A 19,370-nucleotide genomic window follows, 5' to 3' on the forward strand; every position below is an offset into this window, starting at 1 on the left:
TATTAAGCTTCTCAATGATCAAAATTGGTGTTTGCCAATTTGCTATATAACCAGTGTAATTTTTCTGACAAAATGGTTGGTTCAAATTTTTTTAAATTTTTAAATTTTTGTTAAAGTGTCAAAGTAAATACTTTGACAAAATTTTATGAAAATTAAACGAGCCAAATTAATTTAAGTGAAAGTGTTGGGTACCACCTTAAGTACATTGTAGCAGTAAAAGTAAAAATTATGATATAAATTTTACACTTAATTTGTCATGGTTAAAAACTGGTAAATGTTAAGATAAAATCGTGATTATTTTTCCATAGCACCATAACACTAAAAAGGGAAAGACTTGGCAGTTAATTAAACTGTTCAGAGCAGTGTTGCATCTCTCAGTCCAAACGTGCATGTACTGCATTCAAATAATTGTCTACTGAGTTCAAAATATTAATATAAAACAAAATTAACAAGAATGTGTCCCAAGTACACAGATGCCCCATCCGCACTATCAATTTCTATGTTCAGTGGACGGTGAAAATGGGATAAAATCTCTAATTTGGCATTAAAATTAGAAAAAATCATATCATAGGGAACATGTTTACTAAGTTTCAAGTTGATTGGACTTCAACTTCATTAAAAACTACCTCAACCAAAAAACTTTAACCTGAAGCGGGATGAACGGACGCACAGATGAATGAACGAACAGATGGATCGACGAACAGACGCACAGACCAGAAAACATAATGCCTATAAATGGGGCATAAAAACATATTTTCAAAACACAAGTAATATTCAACAAAGCTTTCATAAGACAGTTTTATCCATACAATATTAAAATAAGGAGATGTGGTAGGATTGATATTCTTTTGTAATTCATTTCAAAAATTCAAGAAAACATTAGCTAGGTAAATTTTGCCAATTTAGATTCATCGTCATGATTTTATTTCTGTTTTCAACTGTTTATTTAAAATAAAATCAGAAATAGATTTCATTATAGTTAGAGTGCATACACTGCAATGTGTTGCCTGCATAACTGATTATGATTGAATTTTATATTGAAAGTCTTTAACTTTATGCAATGTCTTAATACAGGTTAAATAGAAACATCAATTGTCAATGCAAATACTGTAAACGTGAGATGAACCCTGTCATACAGACATGTACACAAAATCATTCCTTACAATCAACATCAATAAACATACTGGGTTGGAAACCTATAAATTATAGTGAAAGTATCTGATAAATGTTCAGACCTTATGACTCAAATTTTATGTTGACCATGAAACGAGGTCAATCTCAGGCTAACTCTATGTTTATCACATGGACATGTATACTTTGCAACGAATCTATATCATGTATAAAAAAAAAACATAAGTGTCATCCAAGATTGTTGTCATGAGTTAATACTTATATTTGTTCTGAGACATTTAAGAGGCACATTTCCATGTTATTGTAAATAAGAATGAAAAGAGATATGGTTTCATTGGAATGAGTGATCAACCCAACAACAAAATACATGTAAGCCGTCAGATATTTAGAGATCAACAAATATTCTTAATACATAATCAATTCAACAAATACAACAAATTAAAATAAATATATCCTTCAAATTTTAGACCATATTTTTTAAGCCAAGATATCAGGTCAAAGTAATATCAAAATGTAGTTCTTTGTTTCTATAAAACAAAGAAGTATAAAATTCCACTTTGAATATCAATGGCTTATATCAGACATGTTTCATATCTCTTGATGTATTAAAAATTCCAAATAACATGATTAATAGTTAAACAACTTTTCTTTTACTAGCTGTTTTTAAAATATAGACAAATATTTGCAGCAAATTGTTACCAAAAGTTGATAATAGATTATGGTATCTGATATTTCAGAAAAATGTAAAAAATTCAAGAGTGCTTCCTACTCTACAAATACTACATCTGAATTGGAATCAAGTAGTTAATTTTATTTCCTGAGACTGATGTTTAAATTTCCTAATTATTGGGAAGCCTTCATCACAATTCATCATGTGGTTTGTTATTTTCACATATTTCTGCATAATTACAATTGACTAAGTCATCATAATACTTCATAAATTGTTTATATTCACATATTTCCTGTCCACATGCAGGTATAACAACTGGTTTTTCATTGACAAACATTCTGACAACATAAACTTCTTCTGGGTCTTCACTAGCCTCACATTGGTATAGTCCTATGCCAAAACTAGCAGACATTGGCACTATCTTACTGGTTCTAAATTGTCGTTCCTTTTGAGATTCATAATTATCTGCTTTCAGTGGAACAGAATCATTAAATAAACCAAATGCTGTAAATATTGGAATGATAGTTTCTGCATGTGCAAACTGTATATCTGCCACCTTATAACTGAAAAGAAAAAAAAAACATTAACATAAAGTAAACAAACTAAGAAATTTCTTCATTGTATGAAGTATTAATTTCTTCAAGTACAAGGAGCCTCTTTTTCTTATCTACCAAAAGTGAATCAATTAGATTTACATTATACAATTGGGATCAACAATTTATTTACATAGCTCCCCTGTTGGCTCACCACTAAGGCTATTAGGAGTTATCAAATTACTGTGACCAGTTAATCAATTTGCAGATCTCAATTTGCTAGTTTGCTTGAATAATATTATATAGCTTTTAAATGCAAACAATTAATAAAAATCACCATTAAAGAACAAATAATCTAAAAGGACCTCTAACAGTTTAAATGGATTGATTTTCCAAGAAGTTGGTAATTTCTGTGTCATTTGGTCTATAGTGGAGAGTTGCCTCATTAACAATTATACCACATCTTCTCATTTTATAAGCTAGTGATACCCTGTTAACTCTGAAGTTGTTAAATAAAAGCCTGATCCATGAGGAGAAGTCTTCCACTCCCATTCTTATTCACAAGGATTGTCAGTTTTTCTCTTGTGAAAACTGATGGTTCTGTACCAGAATGTCAGGCTCCCTCCACCTCCCACCCCAACCACCCAAAAAAAAATCAATAAAAAAATACTGAACACCATGATATATCCAAGGAAGTTGAAAATGGTGTTAAACATCAACCAAAAAAAAACCATTTTGTTGTCAACATTAGATCTAAGATTATCAATCAATGCAGACTTTTTCTTTTTTTCTGTGACAATTTTGCAATTATTTCCTTAGAGCTGTTCCAAAAATAAATGTATAGAGGAGGAGGGAGGAAGGCCCTTTTTATTTGACCCCACCATGCATATATTTTAAATTGGATATTTCATTTAAATGTTTATTAAAAGTGCCTTCCTTTCCCCAATACAATTAATTCTGGAAAAGCCCTTAATAAGTCCTTTTGGATATAATTTGAAATAATTAACACATAAACCTAGTGGATATTTGTGAATGCTGTAGTTCATTTAAGTTTGAAGATGAGTTCACTTACTCTTCGCCATTCCTAGCTTTATAGATGACATCATTTAACTGTTTGAATACATTGCTGTTAAATGGACATGACATTCCCCAGTTAACTGAGTGACCATAACCTCTTTTCCAGTATTGCTACAAAATATTAAAAAAAAACACAGGTAATTATGCGAAAGTTTGCCCAAAAAATGTATCAACAGTAAAAGTAGAGTTAGGCGCTTTTTTGGTACATTATTTTATGTGCCTTTTGTCATTTCAGTGAGCTAGATAAACCACCATTTTTAAGGGACTTTGTGGTTCATGGCAAATTTTTTATAAGTCTCTGCCAAATTTATTTACAACTTTCCTTGACTCATGATGATTCATGTATGAGCTCAGAATATTTGATTGATTCAGTGACCCTTATCACCAAAATTTCTTTAAATTAAAAACTTATGACAATTACACTGAGAAATATCATACCAAAATATAGGTAGATAAATTACTATCCACACATTGTACATGTTGTATAAAGAAAGATAGAAGAATAATTTGCTCACAGACATGATAATATTCTGATAAAAAAATGATATTGATTAGTTTTTCACAAACAAATATAACACTGCCTCCACCCCCCCAAAAAAAACATTGAGGGTCCAAGTAGCCTTAATTTCTTATCTGACAAAAGTAATTTGTGATTTTATTCTAAGAAGTAAAATGATCAGATGAATTTTCTTATCAATCATTGTGTATTGTGTATAGGTATAGATTTCTGCTGTCATCATTTTTTCTCAGAATGTTTTTATTGGTGTAATCAAGGCTTTGTATACAGTTGACATTTATCATGTTTATACAAATCTGTTGCAATCATCTGTTGCTAACATCAATTATTTTCATTGTCTTATTTGATTGATTTATTTTATGGTATATATATATATATATATATATTCAATAACTTACCTTCAAATCATAAAGATATTCAAATATAAATAAATCTTCCTTTTCTAACATATCACACCAATCAGACTTATCAAACAATGCTAGCTCAAAGGCACATAAATGGTGAATAGTCTGGGCTTCTTCTGTAATAGAAATTAATTAAATATTGTAATCCTCAAACTGGTTTTTGAAACATCAAATAAGTTCTACATGTACAAGGGTCTGGTTTGGTGGTCATCACTTCTACATATATATCTAACAAAATTTAGGTTGTTTTGTTCTCTAAATTCTATAATCATTTTGCATACAACTTTCTATCCTTTTAGCAATACATAACACAAAGACCATAACACAAAACTTCTTTATTCTTTTTTTTTACCATATTTCTCTATTATATCAGAAACCCTGTCCTACATATTTTTCAAATTTGTGTGGGTGTGCTTAAAATAAATAAGGTTGAAAACCATGAAAACTGTGTCAATGCAATAAGGGAGGAGTCAAACAATGCAAGCTGTTATTTTTACATTACATTCATATGTAATAAAATAAGTAATTATGTAAAATGTATAAGAAAGATAGCAATTGAAAATTATACTAGCACTTTTTATTAACTTTAAGAGTTTAACAAGAGTGCACACGCTAAAATGTCTCTCCTGCTTTGCTGACCATTGATTTTACGTTAAAATTCTTACAGATATATATGTTTAACTACAAGTATTAAAAAAACAAAACAATTTTAAAGATTTATTACAATGAGGTCAAGATCAAGGTCATATTAATCCTGTCAGACAGACATGTACAACTTACAATTTTTCTGAATACTATATAGTTAACCAATTACTTATGGTACTTATGGTAAGTATATATTTAACCATTGTCAAATTCATATTTCAAAATTATTGTGATATCTGTCTGTCATATCTATTTACCATAAAAAATTATTTTGATTATATTCTCAGGAAATTGCATGCTTCATTGACATGTTTTTTTTTTTTATTTTACATACTGACATATATATATATATATGTCATGTATGTGTTTGTATTATATATATATTATACATGTTATATGTTATTCAGGTCTCAGACAGAGTATATACTGTGACATTCCCGGCTTAGAGTTATATCCCTTTAGCCAAAGGCGAAGGGGATATAAGCCCTAAGCCGGGAATGTCACAGTATATACCTTTTGGATTTCATATTATTATTATATTTTAAATCTAAAATGCTTTTTTCCTTTCAAATTTTAAGCTAATACTTGATGGATTTATCAAGTTGATCTTGTTGACGAATTTGTCATTGTGAATTTTTTAACTACAGAGTAAACATAAAAGTGATAATGTTTAATGTTTGTGAAGTATTAATGGTCATTAAATGTGTGTATGTTAGTTAATCAAATGTATGACATGTTCATGGTTGTCATGGTTGTATAAAATGTACATTAGAACAAGGTTTTTTTTCATATCCAACTTTTTTCAGACATCATTTTATTGTTTTGCTGAGATTTATTTTTTTAAAGCGCTTGCTCTAAAGGCCATTTTAGTTTTTTTTCAAGGTTAATATAATCAAATATACATTTTTTGTAAACAAATATTTTAACATTAATTATGGCTATCACAGTGCAGTGGATCAGTTTTTACTAGTGTTTTAACAATGAAACAAAAATTAATATTGAAAGAGAATATTGAAATAAGACCAGAAAATATAGCTTTTGGGGGGGAAATTTTCACAATAGTATTTGTGATTTTTTTTCAAATGGTCATTCATCATGTACATGTTACACCAGTGCTTGTTTTAAGTTTTACACATGTCCAATTTAATTATCATCTAGTCTGTAAATAGTCTTAGTCTTTCATCTGCAATATTATGGCTGTCAGTTGTCTTGTTTCAATTGCATTATTCAATAAAATTTTTATTAGTAATCTGTTTCTTATACTGTAATAAAAATTATGTTTGGAATCATTATTCTAGTCATTTATTTATGATTTTATATTTTTGTATGATTTTGGTTATAATATTGTGAAAAACACACCAAAAAATAGTAAAATAAAAGTATTGCCTGCATGCAATATGATTTGACTCATTTTGTTTACTTTTCATCAATATCATGATTTTATTATTAGTCAGGAATGTATAAAAAATCTGAATGCGAGTGACAATTTCCTATGCCAATATTGTGTTCACATATTTTGTTGATTATAGTTGAATAAAAAAATGAAAATAATGGCTGTGTTTACTTTTTTTTAGGGGAGACAATTCAAACAATAATACAGGCTTAACATTGCCATTTTTTTTTACCTGTACAAGTTAAAAAATTGTTTTCTTGGTAAGGGAAACAACTCTTACTCATTTTTTTTTACTTGTAGAAGTAAAAAAAAAATACTTGTATAAATAATTAATATTTATGTAAACACATTAATTTAAATTTACTTGTAGAAGTAAAAAAAATACACTTGTATAAGTAGTACCCCTGACTGTAAGTGAAAAACCGACCAAAAACACTAAAAAAAAAACACTGGCCAACATGGTCAACAAAACCTGAAAATGAGGTCAATGTCAGATCAAACCTGCCACACAGACACCTGTACACCTTACAATCATTCCATAGACCAAATATAGTTGACATACTGCTTAAAGTTTAAAAAAAAAGGACCATAACACAAAAAAACTTCTATCATTGACCAACGAGTTATGAAAATGAGGTCACAGTCATATGAAACCCACCAGACTGACATGTTCTCCTTGCAATCATTCCATACACCACATCAAATACAATCATGAATGTATAGATACTGCTTATATATTGTAAGTTATAGAAGATTTATACAAAAGGTTTATGCTGCCTCTGCCACTGCCACTGCTTGATAGTAAAACATATGTCTCACAGGCAGGATAAAAACTAACTACTTGTGTATTATTAAATATGTGTAAAGTCTAAGGATGATTTTATTCATTAAAATGTTTAGTCTGTTTATAATGTCTTAGTGTTTACATGGTTAAGATTACAAGCCATAAACATGATAAAGGTGTTTGGTGTGAATGACAGATCTGTGGATTTTACATTTTCTTTTTCTTTCATTAATATGTTGAGATTCATCATGTTCATAGAGAGATGAGGTGCTACATGTATAATAGAGGGTGAAATGCAAAATATATGATAATGACATTCATTTATATTTGGTACATTGTACAAAATGTTGTATATGCAATATGGAAATTGGAATATTTATCAGAAAAAAAAAGAATAAATTTTTGATGATTTTCTTTTTTTCAATTATGTGGTCATGGTGGTGGTGAACAAATGTAACTATCTGTTTTGGATGAAGTGACACCTTCTTATGTTTTTATTTTTATTTTTGGTGATCATTTGTGAAGTAGTTTTATAAATGTTAATAATTGATAAATGATCATGAATCTGGTGCATATGTTGTGAAACCTCTGAAATATTATTTCTAACTTTACTTTTCGCCAACAGTTTGAATCAAGATATGCAGTCCATAAAAATATAAAATTATATGAAAGCTTCAGGTGTTCTTGTGTGATGCTTCATATACCTGAATTTAAAGTCTTTAGTCCAAGTTTGTCTGCAATCTTTTGAGCAATTCTTTGCATCTCAGCTCCATATTTAAATGAATTATGTTCTGGGGCAGCTGTTTTATTATTTTCAACTGATTTAATATATTTTGAACAAGTGTCAAAGAACCTCAGGAGTTTATCATTTATTGCAGGTTTCACATTTTTCTGTGATTCCCCATCCAATGTGTCAGTTAAACCCTCGTAAAATGAAGCACAGCTGGCCTGTGTTCGCTGCTTATAAGTGACACCATAGAAAATGTTTTCCAAATCACCAGTAAATAGTAAACTAAACCTTCGCCCAAATCTCCTCCCAAGTGAAAAATGTTCATCTTCTCCTAGGTCAGACAAATGACCAGCCTGTGTTTCTGGGAAAGGATTTTCCCATGAATTGATAAATGGAAACCTTTCAAGGACCTCAGGGTTGGTCTTAAGGATATTTCCAAGTACTGTCATTTTCTTTATCCATGATAAAGTAGGTAATCTAGACCCATGTCTAAGAATTAAGTTCAAATGAATAATTTGACATTCTTTATTGTCATAATCAACCCAAATTTCCTCATCTTCCCGTATGAATTCATCTATATCTTTTCCCCAGAAATATGGTGTTTTAGTTGAATACAAAGGAATTCTAAAATCAGTTCTGCCCATTCCATAATTTGCTATGAATAATAATACAAAACACAAAATCAAAAAAAGCAGACTATCCATTTTCACCGGAAGTGACTGAAACCAAAAGTGAAAGTAGATTTTAAAAAATATGTCTTACGTACCGAAAACAAAATATCGAACATTAAACTTTTCAAAAAGTTTTTTTTTAATACACATCGATGAAAATAATGATCGCATATTTTTTTTAAATACTGTATTATTATATGATGGTATAGCAAAATGAGTTTACTGAGCCAAATAGGATTTTAATTGATACTTAACGTTGGGTTTTATATCGGGATGAAATAGCTTTTTTATATCACACAACATCCTGTCTGGTCAAGCTCCAATTCAGAATCTGAAAGATGAGTGGAGACAAAATATTTTCGAGACATGTAAGATTATAATTGATATTAAAATACAACAACGTTTAACCATTCACAAGTCGAGAAGGTCATTGTAAGTTCAGATGATCCTGATTCTAACTTTTAAGGCTGAAACTTTTGACACAACTTATCTCTAGAGTTGATCTACTAGTACTAGTACCATGACTACTCTACGTCTCTAGTCTCTGGAAACACAATCATCCACATAAGCTTAATCATAGATACTGTATATGATTTGAATAGAAAGTCAAGAAGATTAAAATGAAATATCTAATAATAAAAATTATAGCACACCTGAACAACAACTTATCATGAAAATGTTTCAACTCCAACATTGTAGAGGTCAAATTTGACATAGCAGAAATTGAATATGACAAGGTGAATAAATATCTTACTGACATGTTGGGGCCTTTTAAAGCTGACTATACGGTAATCAGGGTTTTCTCATTGTTGAAGACCATACAGCTGTGCACAATTGATTACATGAACAATGTACATCCACTTCATATTAACTTTGTTGGGTAGCTGTTGTCTCATTGGCAAATACCCAATATTATGTACCACATCACCTTATTAGCTCACCTGGCCCGAAGGGACAAGTGAGCTTTTCTCATCACTTTGCGTCTGTCGTCCATCGTCCGTCATCGTTAACTTTTACAAAAATCTTCTCCTCTGTAACTTCTGGGCCAAATTAAACCAAACTTGGCCACAATCATCATTGGGGTATCTAGTTTTAAAAATGTGTCCAGTGACCCGGCCAACAAAGATGGCCGCCATGGCTAAAAATAGAACATAGGGGTAAAATGCAGTTTTTGGCTTATAACTCAAAAACCAAAGCATTTAGAGCAAACCTGACAGGGTAAAATTGTTTATCATGTGAAGATCTATCTGCCCTGAAATTTTCAAATGAATCGGACAACCCATTGTTGGGTTGCCGCCCCTGAATCGGTAATTTTTAGGAAATTTTGCTGTTTTTGGTTATTATCTTGAATATTATTATAGATAGAGATAAACTGTAAACTGCAATAATGTTCAGCAAAGTAAGATTTACAAATAAGTCAATGTGACCCAAATGGTCAGTTGACCCCTTTAGGAGTTATTGCCCTTCATAGTCAATTTTTAACCATTTTTTCGTAAATCTTAGTTATCTTTTACAAAAATCTTCTCCTCTGAAACTACTGGGCCAAATTAATCCAAACTTGGCCACAATCATCTTTGTGGTATCTAGTTTAAAAAATGTGTCCAGTGACCTGGCCATCAAATCAAGATGGCCGCCACGGCTAAAAATAGAACATAGGGGTAAAATGCAGTTTTTGGCTTTTAACTCAAAAACCAAAGCATTTAGAGCAAATCTGACATCGGGTAAATTTGTTAATCAGGTCAAGATCTATCTGCCTGGAAATTTTCAAAAGAATTGGACAACCTGTTGTTGGGTTGCTACCCCTGAATCGGTAATTTTAAGGAAATTTTGCTGTTTTTGGTTATTATCTTGAATATTATTATAGATAGATCGAGATAAACTGTAAACAGCAATAATGTTCAGCAAAGTAAGATTTACAAATAAGTCAAACATGACCGAAATGGTCAATTGACCCCCTAAGGAGTTATTGCCCTGATAGTCAATTTTAACAATTTTCATAAAATTTGTAAATTTTTATTAACACATGTAACATTTTCCACTGAAACTACTGGGCCAAGTTTATTATAGATAGAGATAATTGTAAGCAGCAAGACTGTTTAGTAAAGTAAGATGTACAATCACATCACCATCACCAAAACACAATTTTGTCATGAATCCATCTGCTTCCTTTGTTTAATATTCACATAGACCAAGGTGAGCGACACAGGCTCTTTAGAGCCTCTAGTTTTTATATTAACATCAAAGTTCGCAAAATCTTTTTTTCCCTGGTGGTCCTTGAAGAAAATCTGCTGGTTCTCACTATTAACTCTATTGAAAAAATACTAAAATTGTGTCAGTCCAATGCAAAATTTTGGTGGTAAAATCCTGAGGACCACCACTTTTCGCGAACTCTGTAACATGAATATAATTGTGATTACTTAACGGATTGTGAGTTTCACTCGCTTTATTGGTTTTAGAGTTGTGTTTAACTTGAAGAAGTTTTAAGGACAATAGGAAGGTGGGACAGCTAGACTAATACTTGGAACATACTCACCCCTTCTCGTCCAATGAAAAGTCAGTTTTCCCCCCTCTAATTTTCATAGTCATGATAGTACATGGTTTTCCATGCACTATGAAATGCTATACATGAATGACTTTTCATTGTCAATTAATTTTGAAAGTGAACTCTTAATAGATGCACTAACAAAGTGAACAATCCCCTGAGGCATTTTCCATGGGAAAAGTGCCTACTAATTAAAGATGAAAGAGCAAAGATTAAAGATTAAATAAAAACGTTTTGAATTTTGCAAATTTTTATACATTTTCTAACGGTACACATATAGAATAAAGAAAAACAATTTGGGTAAGGATGTATGTAAAAAAATACTTATTTAATTTATAAACCTGACATTTGAGGGATTTTTTTTTTCTTTCAAGAAAACAATGCCAAACTGCTGATATATATATATTTATATAAAGCAAAGATTTTTTTCAGAGAAACACAATACATGTTAATTTATCAATAAAAAGTAAGCATTTAATGTCGAATGGTCTGAATTCAAATATTTATACACAGAGTTTTATATTTACCAAAAAAAGTAAAATTTCAGAAAGGGGATTTATATAACATAAAAAAATCTCAAGATATATATAAGTATTAAATTTTACCTGAAGTAGAAGAAAAACAATTTATCCACAATTCAGACTCACAAACTATGTCCGAGCTTTTTCATTCCATCCATTGAAATGATTACCTATGTTTTACATTTAGACACAAGATTTATGACCACAAAAGGAAGATTGGGATTGATTTTGGGAGTTTTGGTCCCAACAGTTTAGGAATTAGGGGCCAAAAAAGGGCCCAAATAAGCATTATTCTTGGTTTTCGCACAATAACTTTAGTATAAGTAAATAGAAATCAATGAAATTTAAACACAAGGTTTATGATTACAAAAGGAAGGTTGGGATTGATTTTGGGAGTTGAGGTCCCAACAGTTTAGGAATTAGGGGCCAAAAAGGGGCCCAAATAAGCATTATTCTTGGTTTTCGCACCATAACTTTAGTGTAAGTAAGTAGAAATCTATAAAATTTAAACACAAGGTTTATGACCATAAAAGGAAGGTTGGAGTTTGATTTTGGGAGTTTTGGTCCCAACAGTTTAGGAATAAAGGTTCCAAAGGGTCCAAAATCGAACTTTGTTTGATTTCATTAAAAATTGAATAATTGGGGTTCTTTGATATGCCGAATCTAACTGTGTATGTAGATTCTTAATTTTTGATCCCGTTTTCAAATTGGTCTACATTTAAAGGTCCAAAGGGTCCAAAATTAAACTTAGTTTGATTTTAACAAAAATTGAATCCTTGGGGTTCTTTGATATGCTGAATCTTAAAATGTACTTAGATTTTTTATTATTGGCCCAGTTTTCAAGTTGGTCCAAATCAGGGTCCAAAATTAAACTTGTTTGATTTCATCAAAAATTGAATAATTGGGGTTCTTTGATATGCCAAACCTAACTGTGTATGTAGATTCTTAATTGTTGGTCCCGTTTTCAAATTGGTCTACATTAAAGTCCAAAGGGTCCAAAATTAAACTAAGTTTGATTTTAACAAAAATTGAATTCTTGGGCTTTTTTGATATGCTGAATCTAAACATGTACTTAGATTTTTGATATGGGCCCAGTTTTCAAGTTGGTTCAAATCAGGATCCAAAATTATTATATTAAGTATTGTGCAATAGCAAGAAATTTTCAATTGCACAGTATTCAGCAATAGCAAGAAATCTTCAATTGCACAGTATTGTGCAATAGCAAATATTTTCAATTGCACAGTATTGCACAATAGCAAGAAATATCTAATTGCACAATATTGTGCAATAGCAAGAAATTTTCAATTGGAGTTATCTTTCTTTGTCCAGAATAGTAGTTGAATCTACTTAAATCATTGTTTTATACAATATCACAATATACAGTGTATATTCACTTTTACTACCAACTGATAAATTAAAACAATCTTTACCATTCAGTGATAACAAGCACTTTATTTTACATTTTAATATATATTATGATGTATTTAAATGAGTAGTTATTGTTGCAAACTCCATTAGAAATTTGAATTGAGATCAGTTTTGGAAAAAGGGAAAGGGGGATATGAAAAAAAAATGGGGGTGGGGGAGTTAAATTTTTCTCATTTCAGATTTCGTAAATAGAAAGAAAATTTCTTCAAACATTTTTTTGAGAAGATTAATATTCAACAGCATAGTGAATTGCTCAAAGGCAAAAAAAATATTTTAAGTTCATTAGACCACATTCATTCTGTGTCAGAAACCTATGCTGTGTCAACTATTTAATCACAATCCAAATTTAGAGCTGAATCCAGCTTGAATGTTGTGTCCATACTTGCCCCAACCGTTCAGGGTTCAACCTCTGTGGTTGTATAAAACTGCGCCCTTGCGGAGTATCTGGTTTTCTTTGCTGTGAAATTCTATCTGGGTAGTTACCTTATGGAATAGTTATTAGAAAAATCTTATCCTTTACAAATACTATGAAATAATAATAGTGTATTTGAATTAAAGCTAAATTGTTAAAAAAAAATGTATTATAATCAGTGATAATGGGAAATGATTTCACAAATTATCATTGAAATTTTTTTTTGAAATATTCAAGCAAATATCATTCTTTTAAAAAGAAAATTATCATGAAACAAAAGAAAGAAAACAAGAAGTAATTTCAAAAATCGTAATTGTGAAATAATACCATATTAAATAGGTGAGTGAAATGCATGTAAAAGTGAGTTGTTTTCAAATCTCAGTACAAATATAAATTAAAAAATAAATTAAAAAGTAAAGGTAGAACTATATAGTTGCATTAACAGTGATTAATTTCACTACAGTAAACAATTATGGAAGAATTTGAATATTTTTTAACTATATAAACAGTTTTGTGTGGGGCCAAAGATGTGGTTGTTGATTGTATGGAAATCAGATAATCATAACATGAAATGTTATCCGTCTTATTAAATCATGTTGTAAGTCATCTTTTTATATAAATGAATATATATAAAAAATAAGATTCAAGAAAAAATCTCACTATGAAATAGATTCAGTAATATATTATATTAAAAAATCTTTAAAATATAAATTGTTCATAATCACCTCCCTTTGATAAATTATGCAAATTTGTTCTACCTTTGTGAAACATTTTAGAATTATAGTCAGGTATATATTGATTGCGAGTAACTTCCATAGTAGTTAATGGGACTCTATATCACAAGGTTCTGTGAAATATGGTATGGCGAATATATACTGGTACATACTATACCCAGAACACAGATAGATTTTCACTCCTAAGGAAAAAATGTACATATGAAATACCATGCCTGGAAAAAAATTACTGTGACAAATTAACCCCAGGATAAAATATCACAGAGGAAGAAATAAACCGTTACATGATCACTATGACCAAATTTTGACTATCTTACCACATTGACACCTTTTGAAACATCATTTTATTCATTATTTACATAATCATAATGGCTAGGTAATTTTCACTAGACCTTAGCAATCTTTTAATCATTAGTTAGTACATTGAAATAATCCAGATTTAGAATTTTATTGGCGAAAATAACTTTTTTGTTAAGCCTTCAACTTTTGTCGAAAAAGCGAGACATAGCAATTTTACATTCTCAGTGTGGAAGCCGCCAAAGTTTTGAAATTTTAATAACTTTCTTAAACTTACCTGGAACTTACCTGGATTTCTACCAAACTTGAACAGAAAGTTCATTTTTTCCGTATTTTCCGTATACTTATAAATGGACTTCTTTTTCTGCCACGAAACTACATTCACTAGATCTGTGGTTCAAGTTTTTAAAATTTAAATAACTTACTTAAACTGACATGGATTTTACTAAACGTGGACAGAAGCTTGTTTATGATGATATTAGATAGTATCCAGAAGTAAATTTTGTTAACAAAAAAAATCCTGTTATTCTGTAATTTGCATATAACCACTCTGTGGTTAAAGTTTTTGAAATTTTACTGATTTTACCCTCTTTAAATGAAGTATATTATTATTATTATTATTATTATAAGCTCGTCTACAATTATAAGAAAGTATTCAAAAGTTAATTTTGTAAAAAAAATGTACCTGTTTTTCTGTATTTTACTTATAAATAGACTTTTTCTTCCTGTTAACATTACATACAGTCTGCAGTTAAAGTTTTAAAACATTTATTACATTCATAAACTATCCTGTAATTTTACCAAACTTGGACAGAATTTTCTTATAATCAAATGACAAAAGATAGTATCAAGAGGAATATTTTGATTAATTTTTTGCCTCATTTTTGTTGAGCCTGCAATTAACAGCAAAAGTAGGCAAGAAACTGGGTTCTGTGGAACCCTTAAGAATTTTGTGTTTGACAAACACTGAATAATATTACGTATTATGTAACAAAAGCCAAATTTTTCAGTACCAGTATACATGATATACATGGTATACCTCTAATATGTCTTTTTAAAAGTTGTTGAATTTGATGGACAATTTGAATCCATTTTGGTATTTATTGGAAATAAAACTATAATATAGGAGATATATAATTTACAAATTCAAAATCTTATGAACAAATTGCCAGATCAACATAAAAGATGTCTTAGTATTGATTTATATTCTTTTCTTTAATTGGCGTAGAGTTGCAATTGTTAATAAATATTTAGTCCACAAGACATTGAAGACAGTATGCTACATTGATATGCATGCATTGTATATATAATTTCAAATTTGGCTGCAACAATGAAATGGAAATAGAGATTTAAATACGAAACCTGCCTCATTTTATAGTGTACATTACATTCATGTAGATAGAATTGTATAGTACAACATTTTAAGCTTGCACTCAAACCAATGATTAATTTGTCAAGTGCAGTTGCCAGTCGGTCATATATTTAGTTCAAAACAATTATGCTGTACTGGTATGTGACGTACATTGTGTTCACATCATTATTAAGTCTGTTAGTGTAAATAAAATAAAGGTCAACATTTAGAACAATGTTGCAAGTTTACTTATCATGGCATATTATCTTAATAAAATCATAATTGACCCTATAATGAGATGACTATATACTGTACATGATGTAAAGTGTTCCTAAGATTTTGGTATAAATATATGTCACTCAACAAATTTTCCAAATTATCATGATCTTTATGGGATCAAAATGATATAATTTAGGTAGTAATAAATGACCTAGAGCCAGTTTATTTCATCTTGTTACATGTAGATAACATTTACACTGAAGGCAATTTTGTATTCAGATTTCTTGAAAAAGTTTTTGTAAATGATATATATTAGGCATAGCAATTCCTACTAGCTACCCAAACTGCCTGTTTAATGATGGCAGCCAACTATTTTGCATGGAATTCTTATGGAGATTATAATTGCAAGAATGTAGGTTAACATTTGACAGTCTATTGAAATTTTTATGATTTTGAAACTTAATGACAATGTTTGTAGACAATGCTAGATTAATTTATTTAAAATTACCAGCAAAACACAAAATCATAAAAAGGAATAACAGAATTAAATGTGTGGTATCCCTGTAAAGCTCAATGAGACAGCAACAAAACAAAACAAATTTAAACACACTTGAGACATCTTCAGGTTATTTACCATGTTTACCATTAACATACAGTCTACAAAAATTGACATCTTTTGGTCATACGGTTGCATATAATTGCTTACATCCACACCATTAGAACTTTAATTGAAACATGTAGTTGTCTCATTGGTATTCATACCACATGTATATAATATATATCCTTATTTTAACAGTGTAATGGTCGCTGCTGGTGACCATTTGTTGCTTAAATATTATATTTACTATTTGTAATTGACCCCATGTCTGTTTCAAATTCTATATATATGACATGTATGAGAAAATGTCAATCCCTCGTTTTTGTGTCAAATATAATTTATAAACATTTGATTTGAATCCATTTGGCTCTATAGCTGGGTCATAGATATAAATAGATAATTATAATGCTTCATGTTTATGACTTTTTTTCTTATTAAACTGAAAATTTGAATTACATATGACTCTGTCATTCTGTCATCCATTATTAACTTTTTTTCAAAATATTTTATTTATAAAACTGGTATTAAAAATAAAAGTAAAACATATGGTACTATATTTAAAAATGAGTTATCTGCAATATGACGATTAGGAGTTATAGATAAATGACATGTACATTTAGTAACAGATGACTTAAAATTCTGTTACTACATGTATATGTACTAAGACTAGTATATATATATAATTTAAGATAGCATATTTAGCTTGATTAAAACGGCCAGAGATCTGAATTCAGGTCTGAAAATTGCTAGGAATTAATTATTCATTCTTCTCCTACAGAAAGTGAAATTGTGTATTTCATGTTCATGATATGTTTTAAGATTCTTTAAGCCAACTATTTGTTTTCAAAATGTTTTTGAAAGTGCATATTCCTCTATCAAAAGTTTGAACTGTTCATAAGATACACTAGTATTATTGTTCTATAATTTTTTTTATAAAACCTTGATATTCACTCACATATATTCCATATAGAATTGGTTTCTTTGGATTGTAATTGTATTGCAAAAGCATGCACTTATTCCATGTATACATGTTTTTTTTGGAACCATAAAAATTTGTATCCCAGTTTTTGTACCACTTTCACAACTTAAAAAGTTAAGTGATTTCCAATTTGTTATAAATTCATAATGTATAATTATTGTCTTTTTTTTCTTCCCTCAATCCATATATGATTTCTTACTTGATAGATCATTGAGAAGTAACAGATGTTGAAAAAATAAAAATAAAAGAAATATATATATATATATAAATCTCTCATTAATAATCATACGTGACAGTTGTAAAGTGACTTAGTCCTGTCTCAGCATAAACATATTCATAATTTGGACCTAAAATTTACATCTCCAGTTAGGAAAAGGTTGTTTATTATGTCAGCTTTCAATTTTTCTTATGCAATGCACCAGGTAAGCAGAATTAGCAGATCAATATTGCTGAAGAAGGAATATAAGCATTTGTATAAATTAGTCTTAGGTACAATTAAGGGAGTTTTTCATTGATGAAAGACTTTCTTATACCATTGAATAATGATGCGGTGAGACTTTCATACTTGACTAGTTAGCTTTGATAAACAATTACTATTTCATGTATGACAGTTTTCAATCTATGAAATTTTAAATGAATTATAAAAAGATTTGAAGTTTTTCAATTTTGAACTAAATTGACTGTTGCAATTTAAACCTATGAATTGATGGGCGTTGTCTTTCCTCCCTTTTAATGTACAAAAGTTTAAATCTAAATAATATAAAGATAAGGAAATATGGTATGATTGCCAGTGAGACAACTATCTACTAAAGTTCAAATGGAGTGGATGTATGTAATTATAGGCAACTGTTGGGCCTTCAACAATGAGAAAAACCCATACCTTATAGTACATGATCGTTAAAGATTTCTAATAAAAACTGTGGTTAAGTATCTTTTAAAATTAATATTTCTTTGTTTGCTAATGAAATAGAACTTTTTGTAATCTTTCATACAAAGGAACTAAATTTAAATTTAGAATTTACTAATAAATCATTCAATTTTAATGCCCAAAAGAAAAATAATTAAAAGTTTCATTCAATTGGTTTATTTAAATTACATGACTTTTTCTCAGCATTTTTTTTATACCAGGTATGACGTCCTTATGAGAAAGATTTAAAGTTATATAATTAGATAAACTTTATTCCTGTGAAAATAGAAAGATTATTTTTGTAAACTATTAACTTAAATCTCATTTTAACACTCATTATTTTAAGATCAGATTTAAAATGTCTAGGATAATTCCCACAAAACTTAATTTTCAACCTAATATGTAAAATTTGAAGGCCTTTATGATTAAAGAAAGACATTTTTGTAAAGTACAGAATAAAAAAAGTTGAGTACTCATAAACTATATATATAATAGTAGTTTTTTTTAGAACAAGAGGATGTTTCTCAACTACAATATAATCTAAGGGCAACAACCCTGAGATGAGATGTGGCAGAGAAAAATCCTTATATCGCTGTTTTTCTTGGCAATGTCAATTTCAATAATGTACGGTAGGCTCATGACATAATATATTTTTTTCAGAGAAATTCAATATCAATTGGGTAGTGTAACTGAAAAATTATCACAATAAAAAAAGAAGATGAAAGCAAACATGGCAAAGTGTGACAAAATAGTGATAATATTTGATCAAAACTAGATAATTGTAAAGTGTCTGTTCAAGGTCCTCATTCTCTCTGTAGGTTATTTTC

The 19,370-nt window shown here is 29.5% G+C and overlaps 2 protein-coding genes across 4 annotated transcripts in view; one reads left to right on the forward strand and one right to left on the reverse strand.

Annotated features, from left to right (window-relative positions):
- Window positions 1-1,610: 1,610 nt before the first annotated feature.
- LOC143045211 (multiple inositol polyphosphate phosphatase 1-like) lies at window positions 1,611-8,606 on the reverse strand. The gene is made up of 4 exons (XM_076217559.1): window positions 7,859-8,606; window positions 4,327-4,448; window positions 3,407-3,522; window positions 1,611-2,364 (listed from the first exon to the last, which is right to left on the reverse strand). The coding sequence occupies exons 1-4, from the start codon at window positions 8,586-8,588 to the stop codon at window positions 1,992-1,994; spliced, it is 1,341 nt and encodes a 446-aa protein (XP_076073674.1). The 5' UTR covers window positions 8,589-8,606; the 3' UTR covers window positions 1,611-1,991.
- Window positions 8,607-8,792: 186 nt separating this feature from the next.
- Window positions 8,793-19,370, forward strand: part of LOC143045212 (bifunctional 3'-phosphoadenosine 5'-phosphosulfate synthase-like) — a 33,777-nt gene continuing 23,199 nt past the window's right edge. The window contains exon 1 of one of the 3 annotated variants that reach the window (XM_076217563.1): window positions 8,793-8,923. In XM_076217563.1, the coding sequence (XP_076073678.1) occupies window positions 8,894-8,923 (30 nt within the window). In that variant the 5' untranslated portion in view covers window positions 8,793-8,893. Of the gene's footprint in view, window positions 8,924-16,402; window positions 16,472-18,034; window positions 18,059-19,370 lie in introns of those variants that run through there. The other 2 variants (XM_076217560.1, XM_076217561.1) reach the window with 2 other exon arrangements.

Source organism: Mytilus galloprovincialis, chromosome 9 (assembly GCF_965363235.1).
Source record: "Mytilus galloprovincialis chromosome 9, xbMytGall1.hap1.1, whole genome shotgun sequence".
Lineage (NCBI taxonomy): Eukaryota > Metazoa > Mollusca > Bivalvia > Mytilida > Mytilidae > Mytilus > Mytilus galloprovincialis.

Excerpts from the sequence above, each read along its gene's own strand:
- LOC143045211 (XM_076217559.1), bottom strand. The coding sequence starts at position 8,588 with ATGGATAGTCTGCTTTTTTTGATTTTGTGTTTTGTATTATTATTCATA. Across the intron at positions 3,523-4,326 it reads AATATCTTTATGATTTGAAG|CAATACTGGAAAAGAGGTTA; the intron begins GTAAGTTATTGA and ends AATATTTTGTAG. Across the intron at positions 2,365-3,406 it reads AAAGCTAGGAATGGCGAAGA|TTATAAGGTGGCAGATATAC; the intron begins GTAAGTGAACTC and ends TTTTCTTTTCAG.